The sequence below is a fragment of the Terrapene carolina genome, unplaced genomic scaffold (assembly GCF_002925995.2).
Source record: "Terrapene carolina triunguis isolate 2854851 unplaced genomic scaffold, T_m_triunguis-2.0 Scaffold93, whole genome shotgun sequence".
NCBI classification, from domain to species: Eukaryota; Metazoa; Chordata; order Testudines; family Emydidae; genus Terrapene; species Terrapene triunguis.
Genome location: NW_020664444.1, coordinates 25,239,611 through 25,257,760, shown reverse-complemented (window position 1 = coordinate 25,257,760; position 18,150 = coordinate 25,239,611). Strand labels below are relative to the sequence as shown.

The window sequence follows — 18,150 nt, the reverse complement described above, 5'->3', positions numbered from 1 at the left end:
CAGAAGTTAATCAAACTGCAGTTTATCAGGTTTGGAGTACACTAACTACGATGATGTTGTAGCCGCCTTTTCTAGCTACTCGACAAAGCCATTTGTTTACTGAGTTACAGAGAAAGGAGCCAACAGAGAGATTGGAGACCACTTTGAAAAAGCAGAATAATGATCAAATTGGGCTATTGTGCTCTGAAGTTTTTTTTACAGAATGGAGAGGATTTTTTGAAAAGAAGAAAACAAAAAATGATAGTGTGGGGAAAAAAATAGGGTGGAAAGCTATTTAAAACAAAAGCTATTTTGAAATATATCATTTTTGCTATTTAGATATTTGAAATGAAATTACAATGCTATTTAATTACCTTTCGTAGTTGATTTGTGAAAAATAAAGTCTGTAATAAACTGTTCATGTAACAGGTTGCTCCCTGGTTCTTTAACCCAACATATCCCGTGTGCTTCTTTGAATCCCACCTGGAAAGCAGTTAATGGTTAAAACTACATTTGATTTTATATATATAAAAAATGTAACTATAATGCAGATATATTTCTACAGAACATTTGTTCTAGGCCAGTGGTTCTCAAACTGTGTGTTGCAACCCCAAAGGGGGTCGCAATCCCGTTTTAATAGGGTCGCGAGGGTTGGCTTAGATTTGCTGGGACCCAGGGCCAAAGCCTGAGCCTCATCGTCTCGGGCCAAAGTCCAAGGGCTTCAGCCCTGGGCAGCGGGGCTCAGATTACAGGCCCCCTGCCTCAGGCTGAAGCCCTTGGGCTTCGGCTTTGACCCCCCTCCGCATCCAAGGCAGTGGGGCTCGGGCTTTGGCCCCCCTCCCAGGGTGGCGGGACTTGGACGGGCTCAGGCCCTGGGGTCGTTTAGTAATTTTTGGTGTCAGTAGGGGGTCGCAGTGCAATTAAGCTTGAGAACCCCTGTTCTAAGCTAACCAGCACTATTAACAGAAGTTATGTGCAACTTAGTATTACATTCTGTCTGAATAAAAGAGATTACACATCACAACTGCCTGTCACCACATGCGCTTAGGATTACAATACTTCTATAAATAAAGGACTGTTCTTTTGTTAAATTTTCTTTTTTACCATTTTCTGAAGGCTCCCAGAGTGACAAGCATTTCATTAGTTATCTGTATTTAAAATTCAATTTTTAAATTAAAATTTGCAGTTCATAGCAGCCATCTTGCTGAAAAGTGGCATCCAGTAGTATAAGAACTCAGCGTCAGGCAGGGCAGTTTTAAAACTTAAACTGTAAAGCAGGATTAAAACTAGGTGTTCGAACCACTGATGGTGGCAACCATACTGCTTGATGGTGACATTAACACCAAGAGTGTCAAGACCACAATGGCAAAGACTGTAGGTCATTTTAAACTGAAAAATAAAATTAGTTTATACATACTGAAAAGTGTTTTGCATTAAGTAAAGTTACAGAAGGTTGCATTGAGCAACATAGGTGGAGAAGCTACTGGCACAAAATCTCTATGCAGCTTTCTAAACATGGGTATATTTCCCTTGAGATGCTTCATCAATTAATTCTGAAAAAGTGCTTTGAGATCCTCTCATGAACAGTACCATACATTACTAATAAAATGAGATAGTTCAACTGAAATTCAAATGAATGTTCTAAAGGTTGACTTTTCTGTACATTTGTTTACTATGCATTTCTACTCAAGAGAGGGTTTTTTTTTTTAAAGATACTTACGCCACTCCATGTGGAGCATCCGCTTGAACGTAGACTTCAAAAGTAACCTTGTCGTCCTCTATAAATCCTTTTTCAGGATCAGTAACTTCCTATTAAACAGAAATAAGAATATGAAATTTGCTGCAAAACTATCTTCTGAATCCTACAATGGGGAATGTAGTGAAAAATCCAGGCTGGATATTGCTCAGAATCTGCACATTTAAGTAAGCAACCATCTATGCATTTCTTTTACTCAATAAGCTAAAAAATTATTGAAGGATACCAATTAATCTCTAGGACACTGAGCTCAATGTATTGAAATAATCTGTAAGTGTCTCAATGCAAAATCTTGTTTCTGGCTTTTATAGTTTTTGCACCAGTATTTCAATTCCCTGTGGATAACAGGATCAGTAATCAAAAGCTTTGTTTTGACTTAAAGCAGTTAATTTATGAAACTATTCCAGGCAAAAGAGAAAAATTAAGGCCCCAGACTTCCATAATGCTTAAAAAGCTGTCTCAATTTAAGATGAACATTAAGAGTAGTATTAATTTAAAATGTCTGTACACATGCAGAGAACATGGGAAGAAATGAGCAAGAAAACCTAGGCTGCTCTTAAATGACAGTGATCGTGACCAACAACATTTAAAAGAAAGTTGGTGGAATGATTTTTATTAAGTGAAGTATTAGTAAAGATGGGTCAATGGAGGAATGATGGAATATTTTTGTGGGTCATTAAGTCCAGGTAAAATAGTTAAAAGGAATCTGCACTATGAGGAGCAATATATTAGCACTTAAAGGTATCTTCACTATGAAATCTACTGATACCACAAGCATCATTCAGATACTAAGACAACACCTTTAGGAAGAAATTTAAAAATAAAGGTATCTAAGGCAGTATTAGAAGATCAAGTGCATGTATTGGTCTGATCTCCCAACCCAATAACAGCCCATTATTATAAAACTAATATATTGTTACTTACACTCCATGCCATAAAGTTGGAAAAGCCCCAGTCATTCTCCTTATGAAAGAACAAGTGACTAATACGACGACTGAATGATTTTTCATCGTCCTTGTAATTTATTATCTTGAGAACTGCTTGTGCATGGCAAGACCATGACCTATAAAATTAAAAGATAACACTTGAAACAAATTTCAATTTTGTTTTCTTCAATAATAGAAAACACTTTTATAAATTTTACTTGATACACCAAGTCCGTATTTGCACACAGATGTCTACTTCACCTTTGTTCCTCACTAGATTCTAAAGCTTGTTTAACTGCTGTCAGGAGCATTTGTAAGAATTAAATTCTGGTTTTTGTGAGCCACACAGTACAAAGTTATGGTTGTTAAAGAGGCCATACTTTTTTCAGGAATGGGGTTTTAGATTATGTCCCTCTCTGAGAGCAACTTAGCTGTTTTAGCTGATTCCTCCTACGATTTTTTTTAAGGATGACAGTGATTTCTCTTAAGCAAGGTCAGAAGTCTTTTAGGAAAGTGTTCATTAATATTGCTAAGAAATAATAGCCGAGAGAAAAATCGCTGTCTCCTGAAGTTTCTTGTCAGAAATCACTGTGGCTAACTACTCACATCAAGCATGGTATACTGTACCTACGTAGGGTATGTGAGATGAAAAACACTACTACTTCAAGAGAAAACGAAAACCAAGAAAACAATGTGGAAGAGTAACTGCCATCACTCAGATTGAACCAGAAGTGGTGTGTGATATTATGTAAGAATGAACCCATTGCACTTGACAGGAAACTTGCTCCTCCACAAAGCAGCATGTATCAATGCAGTCTCAGGAGACCACCCAGCAAAGAGGCAATGCTTTCACTGTCATTTTTTCCCCCTCACACACCCTTGCCTCCCCTCCCCCTTACCCCACACACTCTCCCTATGTCAGAAACTCAAACTCTATAAGGGGACGTGTGGCTCTCTACAAAGTTTCCCCAATAAACTGGTGGGCCTGCTACTTACAAATCAAACATTTTGTCCAACAACTGCCAAAGGCTGGGGAACGTTGTCTCTCTCAACACAGAGAGTATCTTGTCTTTACAAATGCAGATTTCTTTTATTAATGTGCTTTGCCACAAATTATCTAAGGGATCCTTCCCTTGGGGTGTGAGCCAGTGCTTGCTGTGCGTGACAGTGGGTGATCAAACTGCTAAGGCTGGTGTGGATAAAACCACATATTTATGATGCCTACTCTGGAAATGACTGGGTTTCCTCTTCAGGAAGCCATTACTTTTCTTGCTGGACAGGTTTACTTTTCTTGCACGGTTCTTCCCTCCTTCTATTCAGACTTGGGGTGGCACTGAAGGTCTGAGTTATCAGGTACACCTGTACTCTGACAGGCAAAATTTATGAATATAAAAAATGCCATAGTCAATCAGACCAGTGATCCTTCTATTCTGGTATCTTGCCACTGACAGTGAGAGGCACCAGATGTTTCAGAGAAAGACGAAGGAAACTTGTGTAATGTACAATTATGAAATAACCTGCCGACATGGAAAGTTTCTTTCTAATCCCATGGGACTGTGGAAGGGCAGAAAGCCATTGTTTTAAAATATACTAGCAACAAATGCTTTTCCTGCCTAGTTTACCTAGCAACTGCTGTATCACAGAGATGGATTTATAGCTCAGATTGATTATGGGGATGTTTAGTAGCATTTTAGCATAAAATTGGGACAAATCTTCCTTTTCCAGGCCAGCAGGCTGGCAATGTTGTTGAGGCAGTGTGCTCCATCTGACTGAGGGTTCCTCTCATTGCTCTGAGCAGTCCAAGAGAAGAATGGATGAGTTCCATCAGGGATTTCTGGCCAAGTAGGCCTAAATGAAGGATCAGCATTGGGATGTGGGGATTTGAAGGTGGGAAGCAAAGAGTATATGAGAAGTAGAAAGATCTTCAGAGACTGAAAAGCTTGTAATCTTCTTCTCCTCTGTAGAAAAAACTAGATTAAATAATTTTACCAGATGTTGGTCTTGCAACACAATTAAATAATGCCATATATAAGTTTGTATATTAATTATTTAAAGGGTCTTACGTGGAATCAGATTCAGCATTGCACTGAAGAAAGAATCCTACACTTTTTTGGTGTGGTCTGTCTGGGTACAGTCGTGGCATCACCATAATCTTCCACGGCAAATTCCGTACAAAGCAAGGAGGACTGAGGACTGACTCACTGAGCCTGCTGAAACGCTCAACTGTAAACTGAAACGTTGCTTCTGATCGCCAACTTGTGTCTGTAAAACAAAAATATAAGACAACTAAAACAGAATTTAATAATGTGAAGATATCCTTCACCCCACAATACACATTTCAAAAATACAGAACAAGGGGTGCATAAAGAAAAGTTTTACCAATCAATAAGAATGTGTAACATTTTAAATATTCACAAAGACTGTATTGTTACATAACCTGGGACACAGCAGCACCTGCATATAAATTCTACCGTTCCCAAGTATATCAGTGATCTCAGAGTACCTGTTTTTATATTGCACTTCTTCCAATAATTCCTACATCCTGATGACTTTTTCCCTGGACAGAAAGGCTTTTCCTTTCACTATAATGGGATGTAAGAGTTGGATCAAACTGTTGCTAACCCATCGATCCTCAGAGAAACTACAGTAGAACCTCAGTTATGAACTGACCAGTCAACCACACACCTCTTTTGGAATGCAAATTACGCAATCAGGCAGTAGCAGAAAAATAAAAAAGCAAATACAGTACAGTTCTGTGTTAAACGTAAACTATTAAAAAAAATGGGAAAGTTTAAAAAAAAATTTTTTAATAAAGGTAAGGAAACTGTTTCTGTGCTTGTTTCATTTAAATTAAGATGGTTAAAAGCAGCATTTTTCTCTTGCATAGTACAGTTACAAAGCTGTAGTAAGTCAATGTTCACTTATAAACTTTTGAAAGAATAACCATAACATTTTGTCCAGAGTTGAACATTTCAGAGTTACAAACAACCTCTATTCCCAAAGTGTTTGTAACTCTGAGGTTCTACTGTAAGACATTACTAATGACCTCTTTGGCTAACTGATATTAACAGATCATCTAGTAAATGAAAGTAACACACATTCCTGGGATTTTCAATCTCACCAGTGTCTTTTAGAATGCTGCAGAAAGCCTAACCAACAGAGTCCTGAAATAAAACTCTTTTTGGTAGAAGGGTCATATATTTTCTGTGTAGCTCTTATTCTAGAATGTGTAAAAGAATGCCTCTCAGCTTGGTCAATATCATGTAATGCCCCTGATTTATGAGAACAGTTAGAGCTTTTGTATCATGAAGCTAGTTTTTCCTCACACATTTGTTCTGTCCTTTCAAGTCCAGGACAACACTTACTTCACACACTTATTAGTAGAAAAATAAGAGTAAAATCTTCTTGAAGAAGTCTACATCCCTACACTTGAGGTGTTTGAGAAGAATCAGCTGCATTGCCCATGTTTTATTATACCATGTAATGCAGGTGAGGGAGACTGATAAATATGACCAAAAAAGAGAGATTTTATTAGGAAATATCCTTAATGCGCAAATTGCGGGTATGTATTTTATTTGTCGGATTTGTCCATGCTTATAGTTAAAAGATTATTCTTCCCTGCCTTCAGAACTGTTTCCTATAGCATTCACGCAAAGTCAAAGCTATTCTAACTGAAGAGGAAGTAGTTTATCTGAGTATTGGTCTTCCTTCTTAGCTGTGGTCACAATTAGCCTCTTTTAAACCTGACTCTCTTTTGCTTGATTTATTCTGCTATGTACATATGAAAGGTATAATTTTATATAAACTCTTTGAATCCCTTTTGTGCTATTTGGCTAAAGATCAAGAATATTTATTCCCCTCTCTCTGCAGCCTGTGCTACCATCTTCTCTAAGGCAATACTAAATAACCCTTTACTACCACTGGTAACACTCATTTGACACAACTATCAGCCAGTTATGGTTTCAGCCAAAATGCTCTCTCTCCTTGCCACCACACAGAGCACAACTCTTTAATGTGGTCAGTATCCAAACCATTAAAGGTTTTATATGTCAAAACAAAATATTGAATTGCACTCAGATGAATCAGAAATCAATGCAGACTACGGATGTAATAGGCACCCAACAGGAAATACCTGTAAATAAGCCAACAGTTGCATTTTGCACTAGCCGAAGTTCCCAACTAGTTCCCATGAACAGAGCATTTGATGTTATAAAGGTTTGGATCACTAGGATGAGGTCCACTTCCAAGAAGTGTTACCACTGTATACAACTTATAAAAGTTGTCTACAGCTGCTACTTGACTACTTAGCAACACACATGGGGATCACAATGTGCACTCTACTGGAAATGCCTGCTGGGACAGTTGCAGGTATGGTGCAAAGTAATTTAATGCACTGTATTTCTCATAATAAGCGGTGCATGATAGATTTTCAAGATCATGCATAATATCACACTCTGGCAAGATTTAAAATGAACAGCCACCTACAACATGCCTATTTTTTCTGCTGATAGCTTTTGGGATCGCCAATCTTGAAGAATGACTACTCTAAAACAGGTATTCCCATACAGAAATTTAGATATTGTTTTATTTTCTCCACGGGGAAGCAATAACCCTTTTCCTGAAATAACATCATTATTAGAATTTTTTAAAACCAGTTTTACTAGAGCAGCACCCAGAGGCTCTAATCATGATATCATTGCGCTGGGCACCCTACAAATACAAAATAAACGACAAGCTCTGCTCACAATACTTTCATGTCATATTTACTTACCATCTTCCATGTCTTCTTCTGTATTGTTGTGTCCATCGGCCATAGCTACATTCCCATTGATGACAGGATTTTGAGTAATTCTTGGTGGATCATCTGTATCTCCAGCTAATAAGAAAAAAAATTATCAGTGACTTAATGCTTGTTTACAAGGGAAAATTTCCAAATGACATAAGCAATACCAGAAAAAGGCACTCTTAGTCCGTATTCTTATTTCTGAATAAGTGTGTCCACAAAGGGATTTATAGCTATAATTATACCACTATAGTTCTGCTGGTAAATTTCCCTGTGTAGGCAAACCCTTATTGCTTAAGTGTCATACTAATGCATAACAGACTTAAAATTATAATTTAATTCCTAACAGATATATGTACTTTCCTATATGGCATTACACTTAGTAGTCCAGACTGAGAGTTTTATTAAATACAATACATATATATTTAACAATTTCTAAATGACTATTCTTAGGCCCTTTCAAACTGCATACAGTTAGAACTGAAGTAATACTGATTAATCAATTAACAGACATTAATTTGCTCTAAGACTGCCTGAATAAGCAGTCTTACTGATTGCCTTTTAAAGAAAAGCAAGCACTATAGCACATGTAAGAGCATGTTTAAGATCTTAAGAATGAAAATTTAGAACATTTCATTAACAAATATTTAAAACTATCCCTTTGCCAACTCTATCATTACCATTGCTAACTTGTGCTAATATAGCTGTTTGAACATATACAAAGAATTTACGCACCTACAAAAATAAGGTCCCATGAAGTATAAGAAGTTTGACTTTAAAAATGCATGCCTTCTGATGAGATATACCAACACACTACCATAACACTGTTTCCACTCTTTTCTCTCCACAACATCTCCCCCACTCCCATACGGATCACTCAGGCATGCTAAGAGTTCACATAGAAGACATTAACCCTCTCGCTCCAGACATAAACACACATTAAAATCAGATCCAAGTGAGCAGATCCTTTTGCCTATAGAGAGGCCCACTAACTTCAGTAAGACACTAGGCAGGCATAAGAGTCTCTTTTGGGCAGATCTATTGCAGGATAAAGGCTACAGAATGGCTCTAAAAGATAATGACACCCACACACGTACTACAGAACAGAAATGGGGATATCAGACTTTGTATCTGAAGCTGATGATTAAGATATACATTCATATAAGTTTATTAAGTTTAGGATTATACATTTAGCTCAGCTGAGTACTAGTCGAATTAATATTTCTCTGATTATGCTGAAGCATAGTTCTCAGGTCACATTTTAAAGCTGTACGAATCTATCACTATCAGAACACGGACATTATTTAGTAGGATGCATGGGAGACAGGGACTACCTGTTTACAAAGAAGGGTATTATTTTTATTTAACAAGCTAATTTACAATTTTAAAACTGCATTTAAAAAATCCTTGCATGGGGATAGAAGGGAATAGAGGTGCATCCTGCAGAGTGGTAACCCATTGTGAGGAAACCCATATGAGTTGCACTGAATATTAACAGCATCCAGGAGAAGGAAAACTGATTTCAAATCCAAGCAGACTGAGCTCATTAAACCTTGGAGGGCAAGTAAACCAGGGTGGATCCGCTGATACCTGCTCCTAACTGGCCAGCAGGCTATATGACATGGCATTCCCATGAGCTGGATAGGGTGTATTGGCCTAACAAGCCATAAGTGCATCCAAAACTCACTTGTTATAGAAACAGTACAGTAAACCAAAGAGATTTTAAAAAACTAGGCCAAGCATTTATCATCAGTATATCAGCAAATATTTGTGTTGCAGCTCTCTCACCCATCATTATTCAGCCATTTTCCTTTGTACGTGCCAGACACTGCCAATTAACATACTTAGCATGCAGCACTATGAAATCAACGAGTCATCCTCCCTAATAAATACTGCAGAGTCCTAGCTTTAAAGAATTCAAAGAAATGCAAATGATTCAATATACATAAACGACGGGAGTTAAATATTCTAGTACTGTTTCTCTCTTGCTCAGATAGCTGTTTGTTAACTTAGTTGCTAGAAATGGAGCAGGAAATGAAAGTCACCACATTGTTTCTTGAATAATCACCAACATGGATTTCAAAATACCCAACCCAATTAACACAGGAGTATAGTATACATTTGGCAAGCTGGTCAACTGACTGCCTGTTACTTGACCATTCTCCAATATTGCAGCAAGAATGCCCTGATGTAGGCAGCAGCCCACCTTTTTCATTGTTTCATGGTGCTATCTGTAAGCAAGCCTAACTAAATGCTTTGATCACTCACTTCTCTACATTCTAATGCCACCTGTTGGACATTAGTGAGCTATTTAAAGCTGAACCTCTTGATTGGCTTGAATCTTCTAGAACAAACACTGTAGGTAGGTATGTCTTTGTTTGTATAACAGGCCATCAATGTACCTGGGGTTTACAAAGCACATTAAGCAAATAAAAGCACAGTGTCCCTGCCCCAAAGAGCTTACCATAAAATGTTAGGTCAACGTAAGGCAGCTTATGTTGACTTAATTATGTCAGTGTACACACTACAGCCTTGTCCTGCTGATGTTAATGCCCTACTACACCGACATAACAACTCCACGAGAGGCGTAGCACTTATATCAATGTAGTTAGGACGATGCAGTGTCGGTTGTTAACTATCTTGTCAATTTCTGTAAAATTGACACGAAAGCCAGGCAGCTAGAGCCGGGCTGCCCCCGGCTCCCTACTCCCAGCCAGGCTGCTGCCTGGAGGCTCCCTACTCAAGGAACAGAGAAGTCCAGGTGGCTGCCCCGTTCCCAGCAGGAAGCCGGGAGCTGAGAGCCCAGGGGGGAAGCCAGGCTCCCAACAGGGAGCTGGGCGGAGCTGAGAGTCCTGGCTCTCAGCCCCCCACGCTGCCCCTCTTCGGTTGGTGGAAGGGCTCCTGGTGAGGACGTGCACCAACAACAGGAGGAGGATAGTGTGGACAACAGCCACTGCAGTAATTACTGCGATGACTGTAAGTCAACCTAACAAAGGTTGATTTAGGACTGTAGTGTAGACATGCCATTATTCTTTTTCTATACTGTTGTTACTACTACAATAAATCAGTGCTTTAAAATATTAGACCATTTTTTACCAATATTTGACCAATTATTTTTTGACCAGTCAAAAGCACAACTCTAGTATAGCAGCCATATTGCTGAACTATCTCTTCATTTTTGTCCATTCAAAAGCATTTTGAGTCTGGTTGCAAGCCAGTATCATAAGAGGCAGTCAGCCATTGAATAAGTACTGGAATCTATAATCTATAACTGTTGGGGAAAAAATCAATCTTTTTTACTGAAATAATTAAGTAGCACACAAGTCTTGCTGTCCAACATGTAATCAAGACATTGTATTCGTCAAAAATGAAAATGATCTACACAGATTGAACATCAATTTATGTTTTCTAGAATCAGTTGTGTCACGACTGACATCTGGCTTGCAACATTTATCTAAAGACAAACAAAACACTGAAGATCAATATTAAATCTGTTCTTTTTATGTATTTGTTTATAAGTTTCACCTTTATGCAATTACACATTTAATGTGAGAATTCTTGGGACTTGAAAAGCTTATCTCAAAAGGATACAGCTACCTGCATTTTCTTTACTTTTTACATCTGTTTTGATTTGTATTATACTTTTAACAGTGGATATATATAATGGCTAAACACACAGTTTCCATATGAAAACAATTAACACATTCAAGACATGAACCATTTGGTGGCTAGGGATGTCAGGTATACAGTCTTAAGTAAGAGTAACCTTGCCCATATAACACACTTTTGTTTACACTAAAGTTAATCTCCCACAGTTCACAAGCATGTCTATTACCTTCAAAGGCTATTCAGCACCCTGGACAGAGCCAAACTTGTTTTTCAAAAGAAGCAGAATCTAAAATTACCAGGGGTCTAGACCCAGGTGCACACCGACTTCCTCCCCTGAAAGGATGAACACTTCTATTTGGATACAATTCCTCTTATATAAAAAAAAAAAATACAGCAATATCTGAGGCCTTTCACTTTATAAGATGACTTTTTCAGACATGTTAAATGAAGCAATGTGCAACATTCATGGTATGTACTTCATCATACAGAGGCTAGAGCAGGGGTTCTCAACCTATTTACCATTGTGGGCCGCATGTGCGGCCCAGAATGTGTTATGTGGGCCACATACATATACTATCTGTATGGCCCTGAGGATGTCACATAGGCCACAGCTCTGTGCTGACTGGGCCGTAAGCAGCCCACAGGCCGCAGGTTGAGAACCACTGGGCTAGAGTCTCAGATGCTCACTGGACACAACTCATTCATTCCTCCTATCAAATATTAACTTAAATCCTCTGTTCGGTTATGTTCCCTAGTTAAGTAGGAAATTCTCCAAAACCAAAAAAGACCATCTTAAATTAATTAGATGTGGTTGAGGTTTTAAATTCATACAAGTCAGGAAATGGAAACAATGCACCATCATGCTGCATTATCATTATTCTGCATTTAAATATTCTTGCTTTTTATAAAAAATGGGAAACTAGATCGTCCTAAATGCACATTTGGAATGTATGACCGAAAGATTATGCACCAGATCTTGACCTCCACAACAGCGGTGCAAACAGGCCAAGAAGCTACCCCTATCAGGGTAATTAAGTTTCCCTTGATATGGGAGGATCCTTGGCTAGTGTATAGCTGATATAGTCAACTTAATGCCAGCCCATTTCTTCCTCTTCCACCCCTCAAAGTGTAGGGAGCATGAATATGGACTGAGACAATTTATGGGGTGGGGCTGGAAGACAGCCTGCACTGCTACTACTGTACTTGCTCTGTGGGCAAATAGAGGATTTCAGTATGCAGGGCTCTCAGTGCAGCACTTTCACAAAGAATAAATTCACTAAACTTTTAGAAAATAATTTAAGAAAAGAAGACAAGCATGTAGAGCTTCTCTTACACAGGCAGTATGGCCTAGTGGATAAGGCAGTGGCATTGAACTCCAGAGACTTAGGTTTTATTCATGGTCTGCCACAGGCCTACTAGGTGACCTTGGGCAAGTCATTTCAGCTCTGTGCTTCAGTTTCATCATCTGTAAAATAGAAGCAATCATACCATACTTTTATAAATGACTGAGATCTACAGATGTTATGACAGCTAGATATTTTATCATTGTTATTTATGAAGCCAATGGAATAATCAAATCAGAATCATCCTAATGGAGGATCTGAGCCTCCTTGAAAGGTATACTGGATTACCATAAACCTATTTTGGGTTCCATTAAATTGGTGTGCATGCAACTGTCTCATATGGAACCATTATCTCATCATTGTGGAATGCACTTATGAATGTGTAACTTTTATTCATGCAGTGCTTATGTTAATGTGTATGCCTTTGTGAATTTCTCATTAAAGAGACAATGTAAGAACAAATTTGGCCCACAATTCAGGCTTTACCATAAAAGATTTTGCAAAGTGGAAGGAAAGCAGAAATAGTCCCATGTTCCTTTGTTTATTAAATTCCAGTACAAACTGTTTTCAAACAAACATTCCATGGCAATGTTTGGAACCCAAAAGTTCCAGAGTACAAGAATCAAAAGTTAAAGGCGAGAAACCGACTCAATAGCTAAAATGAAACTGACCAATAAACTAATTTTCAATTTTGATTGCTAAAAGAAATGGCAAAAATAGACAAATAGAATAGCAAAAAGTAAATTATATCACTACAACTCTTTCTAAAATTCTTTCTGTTTTAACATATTAAGACAGAGGTTCTAAACTTTTTCAAAGTATGGACCACATCCTAGTAGGGAGATTGCCTCTGTGGTCACCTCCCCATTTGCCACCACAGAGCATCCCTATAAGAATAACAGCAACTACTTATTTGTTCTGAATGCTATTTTAACCTAGAGTAGTATCTGTTATTCTTATAGAAAAAGCATTCAATAAGTTAGGGGGAGGTTTTTAAATAAACTGAGCTCACTACAAGATATTGCTGCCCATTCTGAGAAGCCCTATGATTAAACCGAGGAGGGATAAATGGAATAGATTAAAGAAAAGTGTTGGCAGTTTCTAAAACAGTGGTTCTCAAATTTTTGTACTGGTGATCCCTTTTACACAGCAAGATTCTGAGTGTGACCCCCTTTATAAATTAAAAACACTGTTTTAATATTTAACATTATAATAATGCTGGAGGCGAAGCGTGGTTTAGGGGTGGAGTACGACCGCTCAGGACCCTTCATGCAATAACCTTGCAACCCTCTGAGGGGTCACAACCCCCAGTTTGAGAACCCGGGTTCTAAATAATCACATTTGGTGACAGAGGTCAAAAAAGCCTGAAATATGACTACAGAAACAAGTAACAATGACATACATCTGCATATGGACTATATAAAGATTTGATCTTTTGAAATATACCATCTCAAAACATTAAACTAGTACACAGAGTTTTCTGGACCTGTCTTTGGATATTATGTTACAAGAAAGTCTTATGGAATAGCTAGCTTTCAGAATAGTGATCCAGGAAGTAAGACTTAGGTTTGGTCTACACTACAGATTTATATCAGTATAACCGTGTCGCATGCTCCTGAGCAATGCAGTTATACTGACTTAACCCCCAATGTAGACAGTGGTTTGTTGACAGGAGGGCTTCTCTTGTCAACACAGCTACTGCCTCTCGGGGAGGTAGAGTACTTACAAAGCTCTCCTGTCGGTGTAGACAGCATCTTCACTTAACACTACAGCGGCACAACTGCATCAGTGCAGCTGTGCCAGTGCAGCTCTGTATGTGTAGACAATTCCTTACTCTGTTCAGCAGTAAAGTAATGCAAATAATTGTATCTGGATTGAAGCCATGGAGCCTGACTCGAGTATATTCATAGCAGTTTAAGAATGATGACTGAGGAGAAAATTCCTACTAGTTCAAAAGTAGTAGTGAGTTGCACCTGCCAGAAACATGGGTAATTTGCAGGTTTTGTTTGTTACATATGTCACATCTAAGATCACCAGGCATAAGAATCTTAGAAGACATTGACCACAGTGCCCAGGTTAATTTATGGACAATTTAAAATCAGAGTTGGAACCAGTTTCTTTACAGAGAGGAGGAAACCTCAAAAGTAAAAAGAATGGGTCGGGAGCCCACAAACTGAGGTTGTTAACTGGACCAGAACTATAGAGCCTTATGAAATCAAGATGTGTCAGAAGGAGTTGCTTCTCAAGATGGAAGTTAACATTGAAAGACTTTATGGTGTTGCTGTAAAGAGTACGAGTGAATATGGAAGTACTTGCTGTTGGTTTCAGTTGACATCCCATGTCCACAGATGAGAATGTGGAAAATGGTTGGCTGTTGTAGTAACTGTACTGAGCCCCATCATATACAGCAGTGGTTCTCAAACCTGCGGCCCATTCAGCCCATAGCTGTGGCCCATGTGACATCCTCAGGGCCACAAAGGTAGTATTGGATGCGGCCCACAATGGTAAATAGGTTGAGAACCACTGTTATACAGCATGCAGATAGGGAAGAAGTAAGGTCAAGAATGTACCAAAAGCATGCAGGAATGTAAAGACCTGATGTGCCCATTTTCACTCTGCCACATCTCTGCCTTTGGGTGCAGGGAGACCTGAAGACAAACCAAGATTTGGTACCTCAGATGCTGAACAGAATAGCTTGACTAGAGGAGCACGTGAGATTTTCTAGTGTCAGCAGTTCCATAAAGCTTTGATTTTATTTTTTATTTTTTTAAATTGGAGAGCGAAGACTGATGGGAAACAGAGGGGCTCAATTCTTGTTTACTGTCCTAAACAGACAGTTGAAACCTGAAGGTTCCATAGCAGTTAGGCAGGATCCTAGGAGCTGCATGTTGTTTTTTTTAAACCTAGAAAAATGGTTCTTACAGCTGAATAAAACTTTCAGTAAACATTGTCTACTAAAGAAAGTTAAAGTAACCCAGTAACAACCCAAGACAGCAAAGACCTGAAGCAGTGTGGCAGGAGAGAATACAGAAAGGCTGAGGAAATATTACTAAAGACTGAAATAAGTTTTTTAAAGGCTGATCTTCTTCAGTATCAGTGTGTACAAGCAGGTTATCCGCAAAATACGTAATCCAGGTCTAACTTTCTACCTGAGAGTCTACATTTTGTTGGACCATTTGAAAAGAAACACTCATATTGCTCTTATATCCTTCTTAAGCAGCCTGAAGGAACCAACAGGTAATGCTACTTAAGGTATTTAATACATTCTTTTTTTTATTTGGAAGACAAATTTAATTTCACGGACATTATATTTGTTGAAATTTTACAAAGCTACCGTGTGTTTAGAGAATAACACTTGTACATGCTTGTTTTTACTGCTTAAAGCTATCATTTGCTAACCCAGATTGACATTTATAAGGACACACTTAAACCAAAATCCCAAATGCTTGTGGACATATGAGCACTAAATTCAGTATCTGGTAATTTCAAGCATTGTTCTACTTTCCATCTCTCCTCCTCCCACCAAAAAACCACCCATTATGGGAGCTGGTTATGAGTATGACCAAAATATGGAAGTTAAGAAAGATTTTACAGTTTAATATACTCTTTGCAAAGTAACCACTAGTCATTACAAAAACCTCTAAAACGAGGCTCTGACTTCCTGATCAAGCAAAAGCAAATGGGAAACCCAGAACTGGGAGCCCCAGACTTGAGTCAATTCCTGTATCCCTAAACAGAGCAAAAGCTGCAGAGAGAGACCTTTTGCTCCCTCAGAAGGTAAGAAATAATTCACACAATTCCTAAAGGGAAAAAAACTATGCCCTAAATTCAGTCAATTTACAAAAGAGTATGCAAGAGATTTTTAAGCAACTAAAAGCAGATCAAAACAAAGCTTAGAAGGTTGTCCACCTGCTGAAGACAGGAACTGGACTGGCAGAATCCCCCTCTTTATAGTGGTTGATTTCTTGTTCCTATTTGCTGTTAGAATATAAGCACAATTCTTAATTAAGCAATGGGACACAGGAAAAAGGGAATTAAATCTACAACACTGTTTGAGTGAAAATTATGTTCTATAGTTTTATTCTTCAAGAGAATGGTAGCAAAACAAAATGAAAAAGGAATACTGGAACAAATTTTGTAATCTTCAGAGGTCACCTCAGAGACAATGTAATTCTCCTAAGACATTTATTAAGGAAAACAGAAGTACAAGATAAAAGAAGGAAACAAAGATGGGGTGGGTGAGAAAAGGAGTATGTGAACATGCAGGTGCCAAGATAGCTGTAAATCTGTGTCTCGATGTAGACTTAAGGGTAAAATTATTGGAATAGATTACATTCATGACTTAAAAAAAACTACGTAGTCTGCACACACAATAAAAAGCGTTTTTTTCTTTTATCATCAATGTAGAGGCCAATTTGCTTTTGTTTCATTTACATCTATTTCATTCCTGTGTGACTCCACAGCTCTTTCTGATTCCATGACAAGCAGTAGAATTTGAAGGCTGATATATTCCGCTAAACAGGAAAGCTACAAGAGAGGATGCTCAGAAAAAAATTACGAGCCAAGAGGCAGTTCCCAGATGAAGGGAAAAGAGGTGTCATGAAAGTGGTAAAAAGGAATCATTTTCTGGTTACGGAGATACACAGCCAGGTAATTCTTCCATCAGATACATATGATGATCAATGACGTAGTGTATGATTATCAAGGAAACTAAAAACTCCATGAGTAATTATTTTTCCAAAAGAATTTTCATAGTGAAGCAAACTTGGAGGGCAGAGGGGGGGGACATTTATAAAGGAAAAATGCAGCTGGCCAATATATTAGTTTGAACAATGTTATCAAAAAACGCTTTGTATATAGATTTCATACAGTCATAGATATGTACGCTGGAAGGGGCCTCAAGAGGTCATTTGGTCCATACTCTCCTCACTGAAGCAGGATTAAGTATACCTACACCATCCCTGACAGATGTTTGTCTAATCTGTTGTAAAGAAACCCTGCAGTGACAGGGATTCCACAACCTTCCTAGGTATCCAGTACTTAGTTGGAAAGTTTTTCTTAATGTTTAACCTCAATATCCACTGCATCAAACTAAGCAGATTTCTTCTTGTCCTATCCTCAGTGGATATGGAGGACAACCGACAACCTTTTACATATTTGAAGTCTTATGTCCCACCTAAGTGTTCTCTTCCCTGGACTAAAAACATACTCAATTCTTTCAACCTTTCCTCATAGGTCATGTTTTCCAAACCTCTTATTTTTGTTGTTTTCCTCTGGACTCTCCAATTTGTCCACATCTTTCATAAAGTGAGGTACTCAAACTACTCCAGCTGAGGCCTCAGTATTGTTGACTAGAGCAGAACAGTAACTTCTCATTTCTTACATCCTACACTCCTGTTAATGCATCCCAGAATGACATGTGTCTTTTTTGGTGAAGCATATTGTTAACTCATTCAATCTGCAACCCACTATAAATCCCAGATCCTCTTCTGCAGCACCACTGTTTAGCGAGCTATTTCTCATTTTGTATTTAATTTTTCCTTCCTAAGTGTAGTATTTTGTACTTGTCTTTATTAAATTTCTAATTATTGATTTCAGACCAATCCTCCAATTTAACAAGGTCCTTTTGAATTCTCATCCCGTCCTCCAAAGTGATTGAGAACCCTCTCAGCCTACATCTACATCATAAGCAAGCTCTCCACTACATTATCCCCAAGTCATTAAAAAAATACTGAATAGTACCGCACTTAAAAC

The 18,150-nt window shown here is 38.2% G+C and overlaps 1 protein-coding gene across 1 annotated transcript in view; it reads right to left on the bottom strand.

Annotated features, from left to right (window-relative positions):
• USP7 (ubiquitin specific peptidase 7) overlaps positions 1–18,150 on the bottom strand; it is a 98,739-nt gene that overhangs the window by 53,697 nt on the left and 26,892 nt on the right. The window contains exons 2-6 of the mRNA XM_024194045.3: positions 7,433–7,537; positions 4,725–4,923; positions 2,660–2,798; positions 1,700–1,788; positions 354–462 (exon numbers count right to left, since the gene is read on the bottom strand). Coding sequence (XP_024049813.1) covers positions 354–462; positions 1,700–1,788; positions 2,660–2,798; positions 4,725–4,923; positions 7,433–7,537 — 641 coding nt within the window. The remainder of the gene's footprint in view (positions 1–353; positions 463–1,699; positions 1,789–2,659; positions 2,799–4,724; positions 4,924–7,432; positions 7,538–18,150) is intronic.